This window comes from Capricornis sumatraensis, chromosome 9 (assembly GCF_032405125.1).
Source record: "Capricornis sumatraensis isolate serow.1 chromosome 9, serow.2, whole genome shotgun sequence".
NCBI lineage: Eukaryota > Metazoa > Chordata > Mammalia > Artiodactyla > Bovidae > Capricornis > Capricornis sumatraensis.
The window spans coordinates 37730506-37757434 of NC_091077.1; the positions used below are offsets into that span (position 1 = coordinate 37730506).

General features: G+C 38.5%; 1 protein-coding gene across 1 annotated transcript in view; it reads left to right on the plus strand.

The window, feature by feature from the left end:
• Positions 1–26929, plus strand: part of FAF2 (Fas associated factor family member 2) — a 68045-nt gene that overhangs the window by 13261 nt on the left and 27855 nt on the right. The window contains exon 2 of the mRNA XM_068979756.1: positions 22513–22581. Coding sequence (XP_068835857.1) covers positions 22513–22581 — 69 coding nt within the window. The remainder of the gene's footprint in view (positions 1–22512; positions 22582–26929) is intronic.

Genomic DNA, 26929 nt, shown 5'->3' on the forward strand with positions numbered 1-26929 from the left:
AGGGAATATTTGATAAAAGAGTAGAATTGAGAATTTGTAAGAATGTTGTCCTTTTTTAAAATTGGAATTAGAAGACAAACACTTATCAACTAGCTTAACATATACTTGCGGAGAAGGCGATGGCACCCCACTCCAGTACTCTTGCCTGAAAAATCCCATGGACGGAGGAGCCTGGTGGGCTGCAGGCCATGGGGTCGTGAAGAGTTGGACACAACTGAGCGGCTTCACTTTAACTTTTCACTTTCATGCGTTAGAGAAGGAAATGGCAACCCACTCCAGTGTTCTTGCCTGGAGAATCCCAGGGGCGGGGGAGCCTGGTGGGCTGCTGTCTATGGGGTTGCACAGAGTCGGACACGACTGAAGCAACTCAGCAGCAGCAGCAACGTATACTTGAAGGAGTGCAAGTCCTCTTCAAAAAGAATATATACAGAAAGTATTTTAAACAGAAGACTTGTCTGGTATTTTTCACATATACAGAATTAACTCTGATTTGGGAATTAAAAGTGTTAATTAAACTTTGTAAAGTTTTTTCACTTGAAAACTCAAATCTAGCTTATAGTTTTAGTATCCTTGGATACATTTTCTATAAGCTTAATATTAATACATTATATTTCATTAGATTTTACCTAGTCTTTTCACATGCAATGTGATGACGTTTTGATTCTGTCTTCCTTTGTTTGTTAATTGGGAGTCTTCTATAAAGATATATGTTCCCTCACCTGTTTAGTTACACTAAGTTATAGTATGTATAGGGCTTCCCTGGTAGCTCAGCTGGTAAATAATCTCCCTGCGGTGTGGGAGACCTGCGTTCAAACCTTCGTTTGGGAAGATCCCCTGGGGGAGGAAATGGCAATGGACTCCAGTATTCTTGCCTGAAGAATCCAAGAGAGAGAGGAGCCTGGTGGACTACAGTCCATGGATTGCAGAGTAAGACATGACTAAGCATAGCACATAGTATGTATAATAAAGGCAAAATAAACATTTAATCCTTTCAGTTATTAGTTTTTAAATAATGAGTTGATTCCCAGCATCCTAGAAAGTAACCAGCCAGATTTTTTAATTTTTAATTGTAAATTTTTTTAATTTGCAATGAAGTCATGGATGTAAACATATTTAATGTTGTACATTTCATGCCATTGTGCTTATTGATGCTTAGATTGGGCCATCTTTGACAGTTGTGAGTGTTAGATTGGTTCCCGATGACCTTTTTTTAAGGAAAACCTAATAGATGCACAATTTTATTTTTTCAGAATCACAGAAAATATTTCCCTTTTGAGTTTGTAAGAGCCTCGTGTTTCTGTTCCTAAAGACTTTTTATTATATTGTCATGGCCCCAGTAGCCTTTGATAGCTTTCTAGCTTTCTGATGTTGTGAGATGTTTGACTCATCTTGCGCATTTTCTACCTAAATCTTGAATTAGCCATTTCTCCAGGAAATGTGTGTGTGCCTTGGCTCATTGCTCTTGGATTGTTCTAGAACTTTTTAGTTAATTGAACTAGGAAATACATGACACAGACACACACATATATTTGTATTTATTTAATTCATGATGAAACAGTTTTATATTTCCAATTCAAATTCAGGACTGCTAGTTAAAATTCTGCACTGTGTTTCCCCTCTCCTTTCTCTATACCAAAAAATGTGGTTCTTAATGAGGTTAACATGATGATTCATTTGCTTTATCACATAATCATCACTTTAAGTGTCTCAAAATAATACCCTTACTAGTGACAACAGTATGATTATTTGAAACAGTTTAAGCCTTTTTATTGTAGAATGTATAGTCAGTTGCGTGTGCATGCTCAGTTATGTCCATCTCATTATGTCTGCAGTGAGACAGACATAACTGAGCATGCACACGCAACTGATTCCTCTGTCAGTGTAACCCACTCACCAGGCTCCTCTGTCCATGGAATTTTCCAGCAAGGATACTGGAGTAGGTTGCAGTTTCCTCCTCCAAGGGATCTTCCTGACCCAGGGATTGAACCAGTGTCTCCTGAATGGGCAGGCAGATTGTTTACCACTGTGCCACCAGGGAAGCCAATTTTACTGTGTTTTCAAGTCATGTGGCATAGTTTTGAGTTGTTACGCTACTGTCTCTACATTGATATTTACTTGTGATGTTTAGGGATTGTTGGTGCTGCTGTTTTTTAAATTTTGTTTTATAAAACAGCAATATGATTCCAAAGTCAAATCTACATGTAGCAATATATTTAAAGAAATCTAACTCCTTTTACTCTCCCTTATTCTCTGTTCTGTTCCCTGCCTTCTCCTACTCCTATATAAGCTTAGAATTAAAAAGAGAACAAACCCTTTTATTTAAAAATGTAAGTATTAACTAAATATATTTATGACTCCCCCGATAAGTGGTGATGTTTATTACACACTTTTCTCCACCTGCTTTTTATACTTATTATTTTCTTGTGATCACTGCATGGCAATGTAGGAAATTCTCTCTCTTTGATATTTACAGCTATGTAAATATATGGTATACATACCATAATTTAGCCCCCTCCTGATGGATATTTGGGTTACTTTTCATTATTTGTTATAATAAATAACATAATGGTAAGTAGCCTTGTGCACTAACATTTTATTTTTTTAGTATTTCTGGGTCAAAGGGTTAAATGTATATATATACATATAAATATGTAACATTGCTAGATATTGCCAGATTTTCTTTCTGAGGATTGTACCATTTTATGTTCCCACTAGCAATGTTTGAGGGCCCCAACAACCTGACTAATAGAATATGTTGTCAAATTTAGTGTAGTTTTTAATCTACTTTTCCCTTATGAGTGAGGTTGATCAACTTTTATATTTTTAAAGACCATTTGAGTTTATTTTTCTATGAATGGTCCACTTACCCACTTGTGTAGCAAGTTATCCTTTTCTGGTTTTTTTTGGCCTCACTTTGAAGCATGTGGGATCCCAATTCCCTGACCAGGGATTGAACCCATGCCCCCTGCAGTGGAAGCACAGAGTCCCAATCACTGGATCACCAGAGAAGTGCCATCCTTTTTCTTCTGTATTTTTTTAAATTCATACATTTGGGATGTTAACTGTTCACCTAAATAAGTTGCAGGCATCATTCTCAGCTCTTTTCATTTTGTATGATGCTGTTTTTTGACCACACTCATGTTGTGGTTTTTTTTTTTACACAGAATTTTATTTGTGTAATACAAAATCGTTTCCTTTATTGCTTATGAATTTTGAGTCATGGTTAAAGACTTCCCCACACTTAGGCAGTAGAAGAATTCACTTATGTTTTCTTCTAAACAGTTGTATGGTTGGGCTCTTAAAATTGAGCAGTAAAGAAGCAACTCAGTTACAAAGTGGGGTAAAGATCTGAACTGATACCTCACCAATGAAGAAATATACAGGAGATGATAAAGAAACATGAAAGATGCTGAACATCAAGTATCATTTAAGGAATTGCAAACTAAAACAATGAGATAGCCACCATAAACTGTTAGAATGGCTAAAATCTAAAACACCGAATGCAAGGATATGGAACAACAGAAATTCATCCATTACTAGTGAGAATACAAAACAGTACAGCTACTTTGGAACAATTATGCAGTTTCTTAAAAAAGTAAACATAGTCTTAGGGAATTCCCTGGTGGTCTAGTGGTTAGGACTCTGAGCTCTCACAGCCTGGCTTCAATCCCTGGTCAGGGAATGAGGATCCCACAAGCTGTGCAGCCAAAAAAAAAAAGAAGTAAACATAGTCTTAACCATATGATCCAGCAATATTTACCTAAATTAAATAAAAGTAAAATAAAAATACTTTACGTCCACACAGACACCTGCACACAGATGTTTATAGCAGCCTTATTCACAATTGCCAAAAAGGTGGAAGAAACAAAGGTGTCCTTCAGTATATAAATGGATAAACAAACTGATACATCCGTACAGTAGAATATTATTCCGTTGGGGCTGGGGGGAAATGAGTTCTCAAGTCATGAAAAGACACAGAGGAACCTTAGATGAATATTGCTAAGTGAAAGAAACCAGTCTGAAAAGCTTCTATAGCTGACTCCAACTATATGCCTTTCTGAAAAAGGCAAAACTATAGAGATAGTATAAAGATCAGTGGTTGCCAGGGATGGGGGTTAGACAGGAGAGAACAAATGGAGCATGGAACTTTTAGGGCAGTGGAACTCTTTATGGCACTATGATGATAGATACATGACATTATGTATTTGACAAGACCCATAGAGTGTACGACAAAGAGTGAACCCTAATGTAAACTGTGGGCTTTAGTTAATGCAGTTATAACGTGCACAACACTGCAAGACGTTAGTAATGGGGAAGTGGATATCGGGAAGGGAGTATAGGAACTCTCCATACTTTCTATACAGTTTTCCTGTAAACCTAAAGGTAAGAAATAGGGTCTGCAAGCGTTTTTCTTTGTTTTTGTTTATTTTTAAACTCTCTTTTGCTCTTTGTTTTGAAATTGTTTTCTCAGTACAAAATTCTGTATGCAGTTAAGTCAGTTCCTCAACTTTCTTTTCTGTTCCATTCATCTTACACATACTACTCATAATTGTATCGTGCAAACTCAGGGAGATAGTGAAGGACAGGGATGCCTGGTGTGCTGCATTTCATAGGGTCACAAACAGACATGATTGAGCGACTGAACAAGAGATAGTATATTTTAATCTAAAGAGGTGGTCTCTTTGCTGCTCTTTTTCAAGATTTTCACAGATTTTCTTGTTTACCTGCTTTTCCAAAAGAATTTTATAATCAGCTTCATAAAATTGAAATTTTATTAAATTTATAAATGAATTTGAGAGGATGTGATTAACATTTTGTGTTGTTGAGTGCTATTACTCAAGAACACAGTTATTGTCTTCTTGTAAGCTTTTGGACAAACTGATTCTGTAGTTCTTGCTGGGCTTTTGTTTGTTACATCTTTATGTAACAATTACAGGCATTTGTGATCAAGTTGATTCAAGTTTGGGGTTTCTTCAGAGTGAGCTGGCCATCATTTATACATTCCTCTAAGTGTTTTCAGGAATAACATTTGTGTAATTGGCAGAGCAGTATAAATTCAAATTACTGTGAGTGGAGGATTATCTGTACTGCAGATATTCTTTTAGAAGCAAATCTGTGTGTGTGTGTGTGTGTGTGTGCGCGCGCGCGCACATGTATGCTCAGTTGTGTCCGACTGCAATCCAATGAACTATAGTCCTGTAGGCTCCTCTGTCCAAGGAATTTTTCAGGCAAAAATACTGAAGTAGATTGCCATTTCCTTCTCCAGGGGACCTTCCCCACCCAGGGATCAAACCGTCTCCAGCATTGTAGGCAAATTCTTACTTGCTGTGCCACTGGGGAAACCCTGCCTGTCTTTGAGGTGAATATTGGTAAAGATTAATTTTGTCAATTTTCTTTTGGGCCAGTTAACGGTCTTTTAATATATTTAGGAAATCTTAGTGGCCATTTATCCATATTATATTTTTTCTTAAAATGAATAGCAAAAAATAAGTAATAAAACTGAAGATTTGATGTTAATGCTTGCAGTTGTATATGTGTGTCTTTAAACTCTTATTTCATGAGAGTGTCAGTTTCTTGGAATAAATTTAGAAGAGAAAGTGTTTTCATGCTAAATATCTGTGGAATTTTTTTTTCAGTATGTATGCATGTGTATATGTATTAATGTTTATAAATTCATGTTGGAGTTGAATGTTGTTGTTCAATCCATATGTCATGTCCTGCTCTTTGCAGCCCCACAGATTATAGCACAACAGGCTCCCCTGTCCTTCACCATCTCCCGGAGGTTAAACTCATGTGCATTGAGTCACTGATGCTATCCAACCATCTCATCCTCTGCTGCCCCTTTCTCCTTTTGTCTTCATTCTTTCCCAGCATCAGGGTCTTTTCCAGTGAATCAGCAGTTTGCATCAGGTGTCAGTATTGGAGCTTCAGCTTCAGCATCAGTCCTTCCAGTGACTATTCAAGGTTGATTTCCTTTAGGATTGACTGGTTTGATCTTGCTGCCCAAGGGACTCTCAAGGGTCTTCTCCAGCACCACAGTTCAAAAGCATCAATTCTTCAGCACTCAGCTTTCTTTATGGTTCAACTCTCATATCTGTACATGACTACTGGAAAAACCATATTTTTGCCTAGACGGACCTTTGTTGGTAAAGTCATGTCTCTGATTTTTAATACACTGTCTAGGTTTGTCATAGGTTTCCTTCCATGGAGCAAAGGTATTTTAATTTCATGGCTGTAATCACTGTCTGCAGTGGAGTTAAATCAAACCAAAAAATCCACCACACGCACTCTATCTGCATTGCCTCTACCCTAGTTTATACTTACATTTCAATATACTTTGAACTATGTCAGTAACTGTACCAGTGCTCCTGGTTTCAAGTCTCTCTCCTCTTCAATTTAGCCTTCTTAGTTTTTCCAGAATAATCTTTCTAGCAAAGATTTGATTGTGTCACTCATTAAGATTTTTTTGTTTGCTTTGTATTGATTAAACCAGCATGAAATCTTTCTTTACTTCTCATGATCTGACTCCTATTTCACTGTTCAACTCTATCATATTCTACCCTTTCTATTTCTATTCCAGGGATATTTTTTAGTTTCCCTAACATGACATTCTTTCTCATTCCTCTATGCCTCTGTGCATATTCCTCTGTTGTCCTGAAACACCACCTCCTACCAGTTTCAGCTCAGAACTTTGATATCATCCTGAGTCCCCTGGAACACTTGGATTTGTTTACTACTGGTATATGGTCATTGTCATAATCTAATTATTTACAAGTCTTTTTACGCCACAAAGTTATTGGGGATCAGAACTGTGATTTTTTTGTGGTGCTTGCCACATGATGTCAGTTACTGTTTGTTGAGTGAATTTAATAATTCACCAGAAACTCCACTTCCCAGAGGGGTTTTGTTGTAGTGGTGTGCTTGTCTAGTTGTGCTCAGTCTTATCTCCCAAGGCGTGTGGAATCTTAGTTCCTTGACTAGAATCGAGCCTATGTCTTCTGTATTTGAAGGTGGATTCTTAACCACTGAATTCACCAGGGACTTAATCAGGGAAGTCCCAGTGCAGTTGTTCCTGATGTTTCTCTCTCTTTGTTAAAGCAATTCCTGCGGCTTTAAGTATCCCTTTTTTAGGAGGAAGGGGAAAATAAAAAAAATCAATTTATTTGATTCCTAGAAAACAAAATAATCTGATTGTAGTACTTCAGAACCTTTTAATCAAGTTGAAGTTCATCTCACATCAAAAATGTGTTTTTCCTCCACTTTTTAAAACATGGTAAAATACATAGAAAATTTACCATCTTAGCAATTTTAAGTATACAATTTAGTAATAGCAAATATATCTGTAATGTTGTGCAACCATTATCATTCATCTTTATAACTCCTTTCATCTTGTGAAATTGAAATTACACCCATTAGACAGTAACTCCCATTTCCACCTTCCTCTAGCCCAGGGCAGCCACCAGTTTACTGTCTTTCGCTATGATTTTGAGTGCTCCAAATACTTTATAGAAGTGGAATCATGTAGTAGTTGTCTTTTTATGACTGGCTTGTTTTTCTTAGCATACCATTCTTAAAGTTCATCCTTCTTGTAGGATATTGCTAAAGTTTCTTCTTTTTAAAGGCTGAATAATACTCCATTTTACGTATACATACATTTTGCTCATTTGCCTTATCTGGCAATGGACACTGGGTTATTTCCCGTCTTAGCTGCTGTGGACAGTGCTGTGAGCGTGGGTGCACAGGTGTCTCTTCACGACCGCGTTTATTTCGGGTACACACGCGGAAGGGGAATCGCTGTGTCATATGATAGTTCTGTTTTTGATTTATTGATGAGCTGCACATTGTTTTCCACAGTTGCTGTAACATTTTACATTCCCACCAGTGGTGCACAAGGGTTCTAGTTTCACCACATCCTGGCCAGCACTTTTCATTTCCTGTTTTTTCAGTAGTAGCCACACTAACAGGTGTTAAGTGGTACCTTATAGTTTTGATTTGCATTTCCCTAATGATTGGTGATGTTGAACATCTTTTCATGTGTGTGTTGGTTATTTGTGTATCTTCTTTGCCAAAATGTCTGGTTAAGTCCTTTGCCTAATCAAGTTGTGTTTTTGTTGTTGTTTTAAGAGTTCTCTATATTCTGAACGTTAATTCATTATCAAATACATAATTCACATAGTCTCTCATTCTGGGGTTGTCTTTTTACTCTGGATAGTGTCTTTTGTTGTACAAATTTTAAAAATTATCACAAAGTCCAGTTTGTCTCTTTTGTTTTCTTGCCTGTGCCTTTTGGTGTCACTTTGAAGAAATTGTTTCTAGGACTTCCCTGGTGGTCCAGTGGTTAAGGCTCTGAACTTCAAATCAGGGTCCACAGGGAACTAAGATCCTTCATGCCGTGCAGCCAATTTAAAAAAGCAAAAGAAAAATCATTCCCAAGTCGAGTGTCAGGAAGTTTTTAGCTTATGTTTTTTCCTAAGTGTTATATATATATAGCTTTAGGTTTTACTTTTGGGTCTTGGATCCATTTTGAGTTAATTTTTATAGATGGTGGGCTTCCCTGGTGGCTCGGATGACAGAGAATCTGCCTGCAGTGTGGGATACCTGGATTCAGTCCCAGGGGAAGATCCCCTGGAGGGCATGGCAACCCGCTCCAGTATTCTTCCCTGGAGAATCTCCATGGACAGAGGAGCCTGGTGGGCTACAGCCCTTGGGGTCGCAAAGAGTCAGACACGACTAAGCACATGGTATTAGGTAAATGAGTAGGAAAAGCAACTCCTCTTTGTTTCTCCTTTACTCTAAACAGATGTGTGGGTTTTCCACACATCAAGCAGTTCTCTCAGATTCAATTTAGTTCTGTTTGGACACTGTCTGCCTGAAGTTAGCATCAGATCCCACAAGTTAAGCAATCAGCCCCACAGGACTGCCCTCACTTCCAGTGCCACCTGAGCTTCTTACTGACCAGCTATAAATTCGGGTTCACTTGACCCCCATTTGGGGTTTGATAATTGGCTAGAATGGTTCACAGACCTCAGGGATTCACTTTTGTTTATTGATTTATTACAAAAGATATAATAAAGGATACAGAAAAACGACCAGATAAAAAGACATGTAGGACAAGGTCCAGAAGGGTCCCAAGTGCAGGGCAGCTTCTGTCCCAGAGAAGCTGGGATACGCCATCCTCCTGGCATGTAGATGGCTTAATCTCTGAATCTCGTACTATTAGGGTATTATTTATGGAGGCTTTATTGCTTAGGCACAACTGACTATTAACTCCATTTCCAGCTCCTCTCTGGAGATTGGGAGGTAGGGCTAAAATTTTTTTTTTTAATTCTTTATGTATCTGGCTGCCTCAGATCTTACTGCAGTGCGCAGGCTCTAGTGTACCCAACCTTATCTGTGGCATATGGGACCTTAGTTCCCTGCAGATTCTTAACCACTGTACCAGTAGGGAAGTTCTGGGGCTGAAAATTGAAGTTTCTAATCACGGTTTTTCTGTCTGATGACCAGTCCGTATCCGAGAGTCACCTTATCAGAGCAAAAGACAAGGTTGTCATCCAAGAAATTCCAAGGGATTTCGGATGTCTCTCAGGAATCAGGGTCAGAAAACAAATATTAGAACACAAGATGCTCCTAGTGTTCTTATCCCATAGGAAATTACAACAGTTTTGGACACTCTGAGTCAGGAACTGGGATCAAAAACTAAATGTTAGAACGCGAGTCTTGTGGTATTTGCAACAAGCTGTATATCAGGAACTGGGGGCCGGAGACCAATGCATATGTATGTCAGTCTTCATGTCTGTGCCACACTATTTTGATTGCTGTAACTTTATAGTAAGTTTTGAAATCAGGAGGTGTGAGTCCTCTATCTTTGTTCTTCTTTTTCAAGATTACTTTTGGCTCTTCAGGGTCCCTTGAGATTCCATATGAGTTTGGGTATTGGTTTTTCTATTTTGGCACCCCAAAAAAAGATCATTGAGATTTTGATAGGGATTGCTTTGAATCTGTAGCTGACTTTGGGTTGTATTGACCTTTTAACAGTATTAAGTCTTCCAATCCATGAACACTGGGTGTCTTTCCATTTATGTAGATCTTTTAATTTCTTTCACTAGTGTTTTGTAGTTTTAATTGTATAAGTCTTTTACCTCCTCAATTAATTCCCAAGTATTCTTTTTGATGCTATTATTGATGGAATTGTCTTCTTACTTCCCTCTTTAGAGTATTCATTGTTAGTGTAAAGAAATGCAACTGAAACTTCTATGTTGACTTGTATCATGCTACTTTGTTTGATTCATTTTTTAGTTCTAACAGGGATTGGGAAGATCTTTAGGGTTTCCGTATATAGGAAGTTATGCCTCAATTGATTTTAATAGACAGCTATCATACAAATTAGTTTCTTAAACCACAGTGTGATTAAGATAGAAATTGATAACAAATAAAATTGAAAATTTCATGAATTTATGTAAACAGCACACTTAACCAATGGATGAAAGAAATAATCACAAGGAAAATTAGAAAATATGTAGAGAGGAATGAGAATGAAAATACAATGTGCCAAAGCTTACAGGATGCAGCAAACAGTGCTTGGGGAGTGGTAGGGGGCATTTGTAGCTTTTAAACATGAATGTTAAAAAACACAAAAGATCTTAAATTTTAAAAAGTAATAATAAAAGGTCTTCCTGGCATTTCAGTGGTTAAGATTCCATGCTTCAGTGCATGGGGCACAGGTTCGATCCCTGATCAGGGAACTAAGATCCTGCATGCTGCCAAAATTCAAAATATAGTGTAGTATGGTACAGTACAATACCAGAAGATTTCAGATCAACAACCTAACTTTATAATTTAAGAAACTAGAAGGGGAAGAACAGACTAAACTCAGAGCTAGTGGAAGGAAGGAAATGTAAAGGAGAGAGCCTAGGTAAACAGCAGAGAGAATAGCAAAATAAGACTGAAAATCAGTGAAGTCAAAAATTGGTCCTTTGAAATCAACAAAGTTGACAAACTTTTTAGCTAGGTGGAATGAGGGAAAAAGAAGATTCAAATTACTAAAACCAGAAAGGAAAATGGGGGAACTTCCCCAGTGGCTTGGTGGTTAGGGCTCTGCTCTTCCACTGAAGGGGTCATGAGTTCAGTCCCTGGTTGGGAAACTAGGATCCCACATGTCCCACAGCCAAAAGAAAAAAAAAGAAATGGAGATATTACCAGTTCTGTTTAAAAAAATGTTTTGAAGTGAGTACTGTGAACAATTGAATGCCAACAAATTAGATAACCTAGATGAGATAGACAAATTCCAAGAAATACAAAACCTACCAAGACTAAGTCACAAAGAAATAGAAAATCTGAATAGACCTGTAACTAGTAAGGAGATTGAATCCATAGTTAAAACTCTCCCAACAAAGAAAAGCCTTGGACCCAGTAGCTTCACTGGTGAATTGAACCAAACATTTGAAGAACTGAAAAGGAGGGGAAAAGGATGGGAACACATTCTAAGTCATTCTTTGAGGGCAGCATTAGCCTGATACTCAAATACTACTGGAAAACTACAGACCAATATCCCTTATGAACATTAATGCAAAAATCCTCAAGCAAGTACTACCAAACTGAATTCAACAGCATATTGAAAGGAGTCTACACCATGACCAATGGGATATATCTCTGGAATGCACAAGTGGTTCAGTATATGAACCAATCCACATAATACTTCACATTAAAAAACAAAGGGGAAAAATCCACATGGTCATCTTAATTGATGTACAGATGTCTTTCTTGTCCTCATAAACCAAGGTCCATTATAACATTCTCAGAATCCCAGGGACAGAGGAGCCTGGTGGGCTGCCGTCTATGGGGTCGCACAGAGTCAGACAAGACTGAAGCGACTTAGCAGCAGCAGCATGTTTCTTAAAAATAATAGCTAAATTGAGCATTGTACACTTACTCTTTACAACCTAGTGAGTTAATGAGTATTTTTATTTACATTTTACCAGTAAAGAAACAGAAACTCAGAAAGATATTTAAGGGCACCAAGCTAGTGAATGGTAGAGTTAGAATGAAGGATTGTTGAAGACTGGAGTGTCTTCTAAATTTCCAACAAAGTTCCATCCCTTATTCCACCTACTCGTAATTGCTTGGATAAATATTGTGGGTTTGTTTAAGAAGCTGCTATGTGTGTATGGTTAGCTCTTGATTCATATGGAACATTAATTTGACATCTCTTGATTGTCTATACCTGTGGTTCACAAACAGTTCTGTAGGAAAACTCTTCAAACAGATATTAGTTTGAGTTCTTTTAAAAAAAAAAAAAAAACTTCCTTTATGTGAAGTTAAAGGTTTCTTTTTTTTTCTTTTTAACTGAAGGCAGGAGTTTTCAAAGCCTTTTTAAAAAAATGTATTGGGAATTTCCAGAAAGGAGATTTGATAAGCAGCATTTTCCAGTCTTACTTGACACCAAACTATATTCAAAGAACAAATCTATGCTGATTATTTGTTGACCCCAGGCATAAAGGAAAATAATTTTATGTACATTTATGAGCTGTTACTTAGCTGCCTGTAGATACAATGAAGAAAGAAGAGACTGGGAATAAGACTGGATAGTTCTACCATTCTCTTGCTCTGTGACTTGGGAAAGCTTGTTCACTTTGCTAAGCCTTAGTTTCCTTTTATGCAAAACAAGGAGGTTGAAATATTGTGTTCACTTTATCATTTCTTTAATGTGAAAATAGAAAAAAAAAATTCCAGATGTTGTATTGTCAGTTGAACAAAAATTTTGTTGAAAATTTCCAAATTGAGAATTTATTGAAAACTTCTTGTTTTTAACATGAATTAACTAAATAATGGGAGGCAGTGTAGCATAGGAGACAACCTGGACTTTGGAGATTGTTACTCAAGGTTTTAATCTTGGCTGCACCACTTATTATTCTTAAATAAGGATATTCTTATACAGAGTACATGCCCTCTTGAATACTTGGGTTTCTCAGTGGTGAAAATGAGGTCTTAATTACTTACAGTGCTTATTACATAGGAATAGGTGCTTAGTAAGTGGAATCTGCAGGTATTTAATTTGGTAAATCAGTAATTAAATGTAAATAATAAAGATTGAGTGTAAAAGCTTTAGTTACAGATGAGAGCCTAGGTTGAAAGCCTAGCCTTTCACTTCCTGAAAGGACTTCACTTTCCATTTCTCCTGCTGCTACCAAAGAGGGCATATTGCTTATTGTATAAAGCAAAGCTATCTGTGTTGGAGGAAGGAGAGAACAGAGATCTCTGCTTTCTGCTAAGTTTCTCTCTGGGAATAACTGAAAACAAAAGTTAAAATATGCATCCTCACTAGGAATAAAACTACCATCAGTTCAATTCAGTCGCTCAGTCGTGTCCGACTGTTTGTGACCCCATGAATCGCAGCACGCCAGGCCTCCCTGTCCATCACCAACTCCCGGAGTTTACTCAAACTCATGTCTATCGAGTCGGTGATGCCATCCAGCCATCTCATCCTCTGTCGTCCCCTTCTTCTCCTGCCCCCAATCCCTCCCAGCATCAGAGTCTTTTTCCAATGAGTCAGCTCTTCGCATGAGGTGGCCAAAGTATTGGAGTTTCAGCTTCAACATCAGTCCTTCCAATGAACACCCAGGACTGATCTCCTTCAAAATGGACTGGTTGGATCTCCTTGCAGTCCAAGGGACTCTCAGGAGTCTTCTCCAACACCACAGTTCAAAAGCATCAATTCTTCAGCGCTCAGCTTTCTTCACAGTCCAACTTTCACATGCTTACATGACCACAGGAAAAGCCATAGCCTTGACTAGACGGACCTTTGTTGACAAAGTAATGTCTCTGCTTTTGAATATGCTATCTAGGTTGGTCATAGCTTTTCTTCCAAGGAGTAACCGTCTTTTAATTTCATGGCTGCAATCACCATCTGCAGTGATTTTGGAGCCTCCCCGCACCGCCCCCCCCCCCCCCCCCCCCCGCCAAAAAGTCTGACACTGTTTCTACTGTTTCCCCATCTATTTGCCATGAAGTGATGGGACCAGATGCCATGATCTTCGTTTTCTGAATGTTGAGCTTTAAGCCAGTTTTTTCACTCTCCTCTTTCACTTTCTTCAAGAGGCTTTTTAGCTCCTCTTCACTTTCTGCCATATGGATGGTGTCATCTGCATATCTGAGGTTATTGATCTTTCTCCCAGCAATCTTGATTCCAGCTTGTGCTTCTTCCAGTCCAGCGTTTCTCATGATGTACTCTGCATAGAAGTTAAATAAGCAGGGTGACAATATACAGCCTTGACATACTCCTTTTTCTATTTGGAACCAGTCTGTTGTTCCATGTCCAGTTCTAACTGTTGCTTCCTGACTTGCATACAGGTTTCTCAAGAGGCAGGTCATGTGGTCTGGTATTCCCATCTCTATCACATTTTATTGTTTATTGTGATCCACACAGTCAAAGGCTTTGGCATAGTCAATAAAGCAGAAATAGATGTTTTTCTGGACCTCTCTTGCTTTTTCCATGATCCAGCAGATGTTGGCAATTTGATCTCTGGTTCCTCTGCCTTTTTTAAAACTAGCTTGAACATCTGGAAGTTCACGGTTCACATATTGCGGAAGCCTGGCTTGGAGAATTTTGAGCATTACTTTACTAGCATGTGAGATGAGTGCAATTGTGCGGTAGTTTGAGCATTCTTTAGCATTGCCTATACGACCCAACAATCCCACTACTGGCCATATACCCTGAGGAAACCAGAATTGAGAAAGACGCATGCACCTCAGTGTTCATTGTGGCACTATTTACAGTAGCTAGAACATGGAAGCAACCTAGAAGTTCATTGGCAGATGAATGGATAAGGAAGTTGTGGTACATATACACAGTGGAATATTACTCAGCTATTAAAAAAAGGGAATGCATTTGAGTCAGTTTCAATGAGATGGATGAACCGAGAGCCTATTATACAGAGTGAAGTAGTCAGAAAAAGACAAGTATCATATATTAACATGTATATGTGGAATCTAGAAAGATGGTACCAGCTATCCTATGTGCAGGGCAGCAAAGGAGACACAGCCATAAAGAACAGGCTTTTGGACTCAGTGGGAGAAGGAAAGGGTGGAGTGATTTGAGAGTATAGCATTGAAACATACATTAGCATATGTAAAATAGATAGGCAGTTGGAGTTTGATGTATGATGCAGGGAACCCAAAGCAAGAGCTCTGTGACAACCGGGGTGAGGTGGAGAGTGAGGGGGATTCAGAAGGGAAGGGACACATGTATGCCTGTGGCCAGTTTGAGTTGATGTATAGCAAAAACCATTAAAATATTGTAATTATCCTCCAATTAAAATAAATACTTTAAAAAAAAATGTATCCTCAACAAGCTAGAGCCAACAAGCCAAGTAAAATTTAGAGAGTACTTAGATTTCAACTGAGATTTTGCCCCAGCCTCCTCCAGTGTTTGTTAGTTATAAACAGATGAGATGTGGAAAGAAACACTTCTTAGGAAAGCACTCTATAGTGATTACGTTAGAGTGATTAACTCTAGTTGCCCAGTCCCTTTCCAAGTAGTTGAATAATATATCTGGTTGTGATACCTTCCTTGAGTTACGCTTAAGCAAGAGGTGAAGGATCAGAATATTTCAGAGGTAGGTTGCCAAGTAATGTTGACATCCTATTATCAGCTGACTTGGGAAAGGAGGAAATTAGACCAAGGCTGGAGTAGAAGGATATCGAATAGTTCACACACTTCGCTTTAATCTCCATTATGCATTTTGTTGTTTAGAGATTGATTGGAGTTCAGGGTGTTTTTTGCCCTAATGATAAATAACGCCTTTCTCCTACTAATGCTGTCGGTCTGTTGTTACTGTTGTTGAGTTGCTAAGTCCTCTCCAACTCTCTGCAACGCCGTGGACTATAGCCGGTATACCAGGCTCCTCTGTCCATTGGGTGTTTCAGGCAAGAATACGGGACTGGGTTGCTGTTTCCTTCTCCAGGGGATCTTCTTGAACCAGGTATCGAACCCTGGTCTCCTGCACTGGAGGTTGATTTTTTTTTTTTTTTTAATCACTGAGCCACCTTCTGTTACATTTGTATAAATTAATGAAACTAAGTGTAGCATTTGTGCTACATCCTTGCTGGGGGCAGTTCCTGGAAGAGGAATTAGCTCTGGTGGGGAGGAGGAAGGGAGAGACCATCTTGGAACCAGGGATGACTGTCAGTAAGACAGACTTGGGCAAACCTGCCCGAGTAGGGGATTTGTGGTAGACACTGGTCCTGAAAGATTAGAGGGTGCCAAAGTTAAAAATTTCTACATATTGAAACTATTTTGCCAATGCCATCTCATGTCACCTCAGATGTCAGTAGATGTGAATGTAAAAGCAAAATTCTGAAGAGCAAGCCAGTCAGGTGAGATTACAGATTTAGTTGACCTTCAGTGAGCACTTACTGTGTACCTGAATTAGTGTGGAGTGTCTTTCACATAATTCTTTTTTAAAGAGTCTTGATATTCTCAACTGATACTGGGTATGATGATACCCATAGGATTGTTGAGGAAAATATATAATTCCTTACACAAAGTAATAGTGAAAAGAACAGTACTTAAAAACTAGAGAGGGATGAAGTAAAAGTTGATCACTGACATGAGAACAGTGTTCGTTTAAATATTTTCTGCTGTATGCTAAGGTACTGCACTGGATCTAGGGGATAGAGAGAGAAGTGGGTCTCTTTTCAAAAGAAAGTTCTTTTTAAAAATCATTTACTTATTTGACTGCACTTGGTCTTCGTTGCTTTGCTCAGGCTTTCTCTAGTTGTGGCAAACAGGGCTATTCCTCTTGTGGTGTGCCAGCTTCTCGTTGCGGTGGCTTCTTTTGTTGCAGAGCAGAGGCTCTCGGGTGCGCAGGCATCGGTAGTTGTGGCTTGCGGGCTCTAGAGCACAGGCTTAATAGTTGTGGCTCACCTGCTTAGTTGCTCTTCGCCATGAAAGATCTTCCTGGACGAGGGATCGAACCCGTGTCCCCTGCATTGGCAGACAGATTCTTATGCTTTGTGCCAGTTCCTTTTAAGAGAGAATTACAGGAGCCTCCCTGGTGGCTCAATGGTAAAGAATCTGCCTGCCAATGCAGGAGACAATGGGTTTGATCTCTGGTCCAGGAAGATGTCACATGATTCTGAGCAGCTAAGCCAGTGTGCCACAACTATTGAGCCTGCACTCTAGAACCTGGGAGCCGCAACTATTGAGCCCGCATGCTGCACCTGCTGAAGCCTGTGTGCCTGGGAACCGTGCTTCACAGTAAGAGAGGCCACTGGGGTGAGAGGGCCACGAATTGCACCTAGGGAGTAGCCTCGGCTGGTGGCAGCTGAAGAGAAACCCATGCAGGAGCGGAGACCCAGCAGGCCCAAAATAATAAATGAAGGAATAAAATTTAAACAAGAGAATTACAGCCTGTTGGGTTCTAAAGAAATCAGTTTGGGAGGAGCTTGAAGCCAATAACTGAAGTTATTAAATATAACGTTCCCTCAGCTTCTTTGTTTTACTTCTCTTCTTTATGTGCTTACAGCTAAATGTGTTGGAGGTGAGGAAAGAATTGGTAGCAAAGCTTATGTAGTGTCTCAAGCTATACCTGTTACAGTCTTTCTTTTTGAAGAAAGCTGGCATTGCAAAACTTAATTGGCATGAAATGATTATTGGCTTGAGACATACTTAGCTTTTGACTCACATTGAAACCAACCCTAATCAGTGTAAATTGGAATGGTCCTTTTAAAGTGCATTTTAGTGTGTTTTAGCAGTATGTATCAAGAACAAAAATATGTACATTCCTTGGCCTGTAATTTTTAGCTGGATCCTCAGGGGGAAATCCTCAATACAGAGAAATTTTATAAACAGAAGTGTTCATGAGAATGCTGTCTTAATAGCAAAAAGTCAGAAGCACTTATAGCATCTGTATGTCAATTGTTTTTGCCAATTGACATATTAATGTGACAATTAAAATGATTATGAACTTTAATTCTTAAGGGAATATTCTGCAAATAGGTATTTTTAACTACTAGTTTAGCCTCTAGTTAGAATATTTGGAGTTTAATTTTTCAAAAAAAACTCAGGGTATTAATGTACAGTGAACTTTGGTGAGAATGTCTAGAGAGTTTCACTTAATAGCTATGATTATTGAAGCTTATCCTAAAAGGTCTTTTTAACTTGGACAGCCTTTTTCTGTAACCTTTTAAGCCCTTACTGTGTACCAGGGGTAGGCGTGTGTGCATGCGTGCACATGCGCTCGCTCAGTTTTGTCTGGCTTCTTTGAGACACCATGGACTGTAGCCCACCAGGCTCATCTGTCCATGGAATTTTCCAGGCAAAAATACTGGAGTGGGTTGCCATTTCCTTCTCCGGAGGATCTTTCTGACCGAGGGATCTAAATTGCATCTGTTGTGTGCAAGGTACTGGGGAGCATTATATAGAGATGAATCACATTCCTTGCTCTTAAGGAGCCTGCATCCTGTAATAAGGCAGTAGAATGAGTGTAAATAGCCATAATAGATGATAGAAAATGATAGGTGTATAAGAGAGGTAGAAAATATTTTTGGTAAAGACCCAGTGGTCATTCATACCTTGAGAAGAAGGTAAAAGTAAAGTCCAGTTCTTAAGGAGAATATGTAGAGAAGTGGAACCCTGACATCCCGGTTCTCTGCAGTGGATGGCAAAGAAATCAAAAGTTAAAGGAGATTCTATTACTAGCTTGGTACAAAAGTAGTTGTAATTTAAAACTGTGACTTAAAATTTTTTTTTTATTTGGCTGCACCAGGTCTTAGTTGCGGCTTTCAGGATCTTTGATCTTTAGTTGTGACATGTGGGATCTAGTTCCTTGACCAGGGATTGAACCCAGGCCTCCTGCATTGGGAGCAGGGAATCTTAGCTACTGGACCACCAGGGAAGTCCCCAGACTGTGAAATTTAAATCATTATAACTAAGTTCAGACACATCTTTATTGATCAAAATAGGAACCATTACTGTCAATGCATTTTTGCCAACAAGAAATAAATTTGTTTATTCCTGTAGCATAAAAATCCATGCTTTGGGATTCAGCGGACTCTTGGAAAGCATTTTCTGCATCCTGCTGGTTGTGGAAGCGTTTTCTCTGCAAAAAGGTGTCGAGATGCTTGAAGAAGTGGTAGGTGGTTGGCAAGAGATCAGGTGAATATGGTGGATGAGGCACAATTCTGTAGCCCAGTTCAGTCAACTTTTGAAGTGTTGGTTGTGTGACCTGCGTCATGCATTGTCCTGGAGAAGAATTAGGCCCTTTATGTTGACCAGTGCCAGCTGCAGGGGTTGCAGTTTTCTGTGCATCTCTTTGATTTGTTGAGCATACTTCATGTGTAATGGTTTAGCCAGGATTCAGAAAGCTGTAGTGGATCACACCAGCAGCAGACCACCAGACAGTGACCATGACCTTTTTTGGTGTGGGTTTGGCTTTGAGAAGTGCTCTGGAGCATCTTCTCCATCCAGCCACTGAGCTGGTTGTTACTGGCTGTATAAAATGCACTTTTTGTCACATGTCACAATCCAGTCGAGAAATTGTTCATTGTTTCATAAAACAAAAGGAGACAACACTTCAAACCTTTTTTTTTTTTTTGATTTTCCGTCATCTCGTAAGGCACCCACTTAACGAGCTTTTTCACTTTTCCAGCTTGCTTCAAATGCCAAATGATCATAGCATGGTTGACTTTGAGTTCTTTGGCAACTTTTTGTGTAGTTGTAAGAGGATCAGCTTCTGTGATTGCTTTCAGTTGGTCATTGTCAACTTATGATGGCTGGCCACTATGCTCATCTTCAAGGCGCTTGTCTCCTTTGCAGAATTTCTGGAACCACCACTGCATTGTATGTTCATTAGCAGTTCCTGGGCCAAATGTGTTGTGAATGTTGCAAGTTGTCTCCCTGCTTTATGACCCAGTGAGCTCAAATTTAAAAATCACTCGAATTTGCTTTTTGTTTAACATCATTTCCCTAGTTTAAAATAAATATAAAATAAACAGCAAGTAATAAGTCATTAGCAAAAAAAAGAAAAGTGAAATGCACATTAAAATGATGTATAACATCACCACATTTATTTAAGAATGTATTCCGATATCAAACAGCACAGTTCAATGAAAAAGTGCAGTTACTTTTGCACCAACATAGTACAAGCCAGAAGGGAATAGCCAAACTAGTAAGAGGCCCAGATGGTCAGGAACCAAAATTAAAGATGATCAGAGATGTCATAGCCATCGGTTCTTAATAGATCTCTAGAGTTCTTAACAGAGCTTTCTAATTTTCCAGTATTTTAAACATAAAAATATATTAACAAAGTTTCTATACTGTGTAATTTAAATTTTTTTAAATTTCTGTGTAATTTTTAAAAATAAACAATTGCATACCTAAAGAATGCAAACTTTAATTTTTGTTTTGTTCTTTTAAGCTCTGGAAAGGATATTCAGTCCAAATTAAATCCCTCGTGTTGTACATAAAAGAAGCTGGAATTCAATTATGTCTGATCCTTGAATCATAGGTTACAGAACCAAAACAAGAATCTCAGCCTCTTGACTCACCAGTGCATGTTACCACATTCTTGTCAGGTTGAGATCAATCTCTTTTTTCCAGTTGCTTGCCGGTTATTAAGAGGGATTTGTTGAGGATAGAGACTGCGTATTTATCCCTGTATCCCTGGATATAGTAATAACACAGAATAGACAATAACAGTAGACATAGGCTGCATGAAAAGGATAGATGGGTAGGTTTGGCTTCTCTCTTAGACCTTGAAGGAAGGCTAGGATTTAGCTTTGTGGAAGTTCTGGTCATTTGGTATACACAGAAGCTGTTAGATTTGTTGAGTTTTGGATACCTAAAGGAAAATAGAAAATAATGCCGAAATCTAGGTTGGGGCTACATTGTAGGAACACTTGAATTCCAAGCTAAGAATTTTGGAATTTATTATCCAGTTAGCTGAAAAGTTTTGAGCAGAGAAATAACACACACACACACACACACACACAGAAGTGGGGAGACCAGGGGAGGTGGGGAAGAGTTAGGAAGAGAAATTATTTTGACCATTCACTTGAGGTATCATAAAAGCTTGATTGAAGATGCTAGCTGTGGGAATGGAAATATGGTTATAGATAGAGAAAACCATCAGAACTTGGTTACCGATGGAAGTGTGTAGTTCAAGGTATAGAGTACTCAGAGATGCGACTGAGGATCCAGATGTCATCTTTGCTTGTATAGTTTGGAAGGTGGTGGTGTCCTTAACACATACAGTAGTTTTAAATGATATATTTGAGGTACTTGTGCCACATCTAGATGGAAATGTTGAATAGGCTATTGGAAATGTGCTGCCAAACTTCAGGAGAGAAGAAGTACATTTAGGAGTCATTTGAGTAGAAAGGATCATTGAAGGCTGAGGATTAAATGAGATTGCCAGGAAGAGGTAAAAGCCAAAGGCACATCTTCAGGAAATGTTCTACATTTAGAGGGGGATGAGAGAAGAGTCCTCTAGTCGAGGCTATGGTTTTTCCAGTGGTCATGTATGGATGTGAGAGTTGGACTGTGAAGAAGGCTGAGCGCTGAAGAATTGATGCTTTTGAACTGTGGTGTTGGAGAAGACTCTTGAGAGTCCCTTGGACTGCAAGGAGATCCAACCAGTCCATTCTGAAGGAGATCAACCCTGGGATTTCTTTGGAAGGAATGATGCTAAAGCTGAAACTCCAGTACTTTGGCCACCTCATGCGAAGAGTTGACTCATTGGAAAAGACTCTGATGCTGGGAGGGATTGGGGGCAGGAGGAGAAGGGCGCAACAGAGGATGAGATGGCTGGATGGCATCACCGACTCGATGGACGTGAGTCTGAATGAACTCCGGGAGTTGGTGATGGACAGGGAGGCCTGGCGTGCTGCGATTCATGGGGTCGCAAAGAGTCGGACACGACTGAGCGACTGAACTGAACTGAGAGAAGAGTCAGAGCAGATTTATTTGATCATAGACAAAGTGAAACCTAAAAATCGTGTAAGGAGAAAGGAGTAGGGAGAGTACTTACAGGAGGGAAACATCTGAATTACAGATTCTTTTTAATAAAAAGTTTTACAGTTTGTATTATAAGCTAAGTCTTATGCTGATAGGTAAGGTATGTAAATTAGTAAAAGGCATGTTTTGCAGAAAACCTGCATTATATGAGTATATATTATAAACAGAATAGATGTTTAACATTGAATAAGACTTTTGCTGAATGTAGAAGTTGAAATCTTTCATTTTTTAAACTTAAATTTGAGAGAATATAGTCAAGTAGTCTTTTTAATTAAAAGCCTTGAATTTAAGACAGGAAATTTTTTGTTTGTTTTAACATACATGATAACCATTTGAGTGAATTCTGAATAGTGATGTTTTACCATACTTGAATATCTGTTTGCCTTCAGCACTTGATAGAGTATTTCCCCTGCAGTATTTATAAGTATTCTAATAAGGGTAAAAATATCCACCATGTACTGTTGGTTTTCCCTAAGTAATTTTTTGTTTTTATCTTTCAGGATCTGACTGGCATAGAATCTATGGATCAATGTCGCCATACCTTGGAACAGCATAACTGGAACATAGAGGTATTATAGGATTCATTATGAGTGTACTTATTTCTTACTCAGTGCTCTGAAAACAGATCTCAAAGACATGTACGTTTCTTTTTTTCCTTTTCACAGCAAAAATCTTCTCTCAATAGTTTTTTTTTTAATTTACAGCTCTTTAGTCTTTAAATTACCCACTCCAGTGTTCTTGCCTGGAGAATCCCAGGGACGGAGGAGCCTGGTAGGCTGCCGTCTATGGGGTTGTACAGAGTCGGACACAACCGCAGTCACTTAGCAGCAGCAGCAGCAGCAGCAGCAGTCTTTAAATTTGTGTGAAAGGTGAAGATTATGATCAGAGTATATAAAATCACAGAAAAGATTGTGACCAAATCCCTCAGTATAGTGTCCCTCCCTCTTTATTTTTTCTTAATGACTCTTTGGGGAAAATACTGGTTTTTATATATTTGATTTACAGCCAGATTCCATAATGTGAACCTTTTTATTAAATATTTTAAAATTTATTTTTCTGAATTTTCTATTTGGTTATGTTACCTGCAGCTCGATTTTTTTTTTTTCAGTATATGGATCTTTTGTTTTATTTAATGATGAATTGGCTAGTACTTCAGAATAATCTCAATTAATAATGGTAATGGCAAACACCTTGTCTTCACTATAATGCCTCCAGTGTTTTATTATCAAGTGTAATGCTAGTTATTGTTTTGAGATAGAGCTACTAGAATGGAATAAGCTACATGAGAGCAGAGTGGTTTTAGTTTTTTTGACTGCTGTATTCCAGCATCTAAAATCGATCCTAGTATATCATAGGCTCTCAAATATCTGTTGACTGTTATTCTTTTCTTGCTTTATTAGTGGATGTTGAGTTTAATCAAGCACACTTTTGATATCTGTTGAACTTAACCATTTAATTATGGTATATTATTTGAATAGAGTACTGGATTACAAGTGGTATTTAGTTATTCAGCGCTATTTTTGAGCAATTTTAGGCTCTGGCACTATGCCAGCAAATAAGACTTAAGTCCCTATTCTCATGGAGCTTCAGTTTGTAATAAATGCTGTGAATAAGATGAATACAGAAAATAGAATAAAGAGGATAAGGAAAGTCATTTTAATAGGGTGGTCAAGTAAGGCCTTTCTAGGGAGGTTATATTTGAGCTAACACCTGAATGATGAAAAGGAATGATGAATGTGAGATTTTAAGGGGAATGCATTTTAGGCAGAAGGCATTATGTTGCTCTGTATAATACTTTGGTATTGTCTCCTTGTTAGACTTTTATTTCAAGCATATGCTGGCTTTTAAAAATGACTGACTTGATAAAATGGGTTGAGAAGCCTAGTTAGCATAGATTCAAAAGAAAGCAGTTTAAAACTTGCTTCTGCCTTTTCTGTATTAACTTCTTCATTTTCCTCCCATTATTCATGATCTATTTGTTGCCCGCTTTTTTGTTGATAAGCTTTCTTGAGGATCCTTTTTTCTTCGAGATTTTCAGGATAGGTTTAGAGATTAGCATAGGCTATCCCAAGCACTATGTCATTTTCTCTCTTCTGTGTTTGTTCTATTATTCCCTCTTCTCATGGTTTTTATTATGCTTACTTTCCTTTTTTTAAGATGAGATTTGCTGGAGACTTATTTTACTTGTTTTGTTTATAAAAAACTTTTGTATTTATCAGTTCTTTTTACTGTTTATAAAACAAAATCTGACATTAATGAATTTTACCATACTTTTGTAGGTTTGTGTTCTTTTTTTTTTACCATTATGCTTTTTGCAGCTTTGTTGATTTATTTGTACTCTTAAATTTAAGCCTGTGAATTTTCTTCTGAAACTATTATTTTAAATGTTTTGTTTTCTTCTTTGGTCCAGGAGTTATTGAGAAACATTTTTTGTTTGTTTATATAGCTGTATAGATTTGTATATAATTTTCTTGTTACATAAATGGGATTATGCCATATTTACATTTTTTCACTTTCAGTAACTCCTAAAAATAATACATAAAAGTAACTTTCATTTGAAGTTACACAAAAAGATGCTCAGTATCACTTAAAACTATTACAGAAATGCAAATCAGGACTACAGTAAGGTGCCATCACATACAAGTCAGAATGGCCATCATTAAAAATACTACAAATAACAGATACTGGAGAGGGTGTGGGGAAAACAAATCCTCCTGCCTTGCTGGCGGGAGGCAGGTTGGTGCAGTCACTGCAGAAATCAGTGTGACGGCTCCTCAGGAAGCCACAAGCGGAACTGCCATGCGTTGCGCAGCCCCTGGCTGTGCGCCCACAGAGACGTGCACCTGCCAGGCTCAGCGTGATTCTCCGCAGGAGGCATGGGGACAGCCTGCAGGGATGGAGGAAGAGCATGCCATGTGTGTGTGTACAGTGGGATACTGCCCAGCCACCAAAAAAGAAAAAAGAAGTAATGCCATTTGCAGCAACATGGATAGAGCCGGGGATTATATCATACTAAGTGAAATAAAGAAACAGAATGGTCCCTGTTCGTTTCCAAGGCAAACCAGTCAATACCACAGTAATCCAAGTCTGTGCCCCAATCACTGGGCACAGACTGAAGAAGCTGAAGTTAAATGGTTCTATGAAGACCTACAAGACCTTCTAGAACTAACACCCAAAAAAGATATCCTTTTCACTATAGGGGACTAGAATGCAAAAGTAGGAAGTCAAGAGATAACCTGGAATGACAGGCAAATTTGGCCTTGGAGTAGAAAATGAAAAAATGAAACATCAAAGGCTATCAGAGTTTTGCCAAGAGAATGCTGATCATAGCAAACACCCTCTTCCAACAGCACAAGAGAAGACTCTACACATGGACATCACCAGATGGTCAACACCAAAATCAGATTCATTATATTCTTTGCAGTCAAAATGGAGAAGCTTTATATAGTCAGCAAAAACAAGATGGGAGCTGACTCTGGCTCAGATCATGAACTCTTTATTGCCAAATTCAGACTTAAATTGAATAAAGTAAGGGAAACCACTAGACCATTCAGGTGTGACCTAAATCAAATCCCTTATGATTACACAGTGGAAGTTACAAATAGATTCAAGGGATTAGATCTGATAGAGTGCCTGAAGAACTGTGGATGGACATTAGTGACATTGTACAGGAGGCAGTGATCAATACCATCCCCAAGAAAAAGAAAGGCAAAATGGTTGTCTGACAAGGTCTTAAAAATAGCTGAGAAAAGAAGAGAAGCTAAAGGCAAAGGAGAAAAGGAAAGATACACTCATTTGAATGCAGGGTTCGAAAGAATAGCAAGGAAAGAAAAGAAAGCCTTCTCAGTGATCAATGCAAAGAAATAGAGGAAAACAACAGAATGAGGAAGGACTAGAGATCTCTTTAAGAAAATTAGAGCTACCATGGGAACATTTCATGGAAAGATGGGCACAGTAAAGAACAGAAATGGTATGGACCTAACAGAAGAAGAAGATACTAAGAGCTGGCAAGAATACACAGAACTATACAAAAAAGATCCAGATAAATATGACCCAGATAAGCACAATGGTGTGATCACTCACCTAGAGCCAGACATCCTGGAATTCAAAGTCAGTGGGCCTTAGGAAGCATCACTATGAACAAAGCTACTGGAGGTGATGGAATTCCAACTAAGCTGTTTCAAATCCTAAAAGATGCTGCTGTTAAGGTGCTGCAGTTAATATGCCAGCAAATTTGGAAGACTCAGCAGTGGCCACAGGACTGGAAAAGGTTAAGTTTTCATTCCAGAGCCAAAGAATGTTCAAACTACCACACAGTTGCACTCATCTCACATGTTAGCAAAGTAATGTTCGAAATTCTCCAAGCCAGGCTTCAATATAGTATGTGAACCATGAACTTCCAGATGTTCAAGCTGGATGTAGAAAAGGCAGAGGAACCAGAGATCAAATTGCCAACATCCGTTGGATCATGGAAAAAGCAAGAGAGTTCCAGAAAAACATCTACTTCTGCTTTATTGACTACATGAAAGCATTTCACTGTGTGGATCACAACAAACAGTGGAAAATTCTTGAAGAGATGGGAATACCAGACCACCTGACCTGCCTCTTGAGAAACCTGTATGCAGGTCAGGAAGCAACAGTTAGAGCTGTACGTGGAACAACAGACTGGTTCCAAACAGTAAAAGAAGTACATCAAGCCTGTATATTATCACGCTGCTTATTTAACTTCTATGCAGAGTACATCATGAGAAATGCTGGGCTGGAAGAAGCACAAGCTGGAATCAAGATTGCTGGGAGTCTGATAACCTCAGATATGCAGATGACACCACCCATATGGCAGAAAATGAAGAACTAAAAAAGAGCCTCTTGATGAAAGTGAAAGAGGAGAGTGAAAAAAGTGGCTTAAAACTCAATATT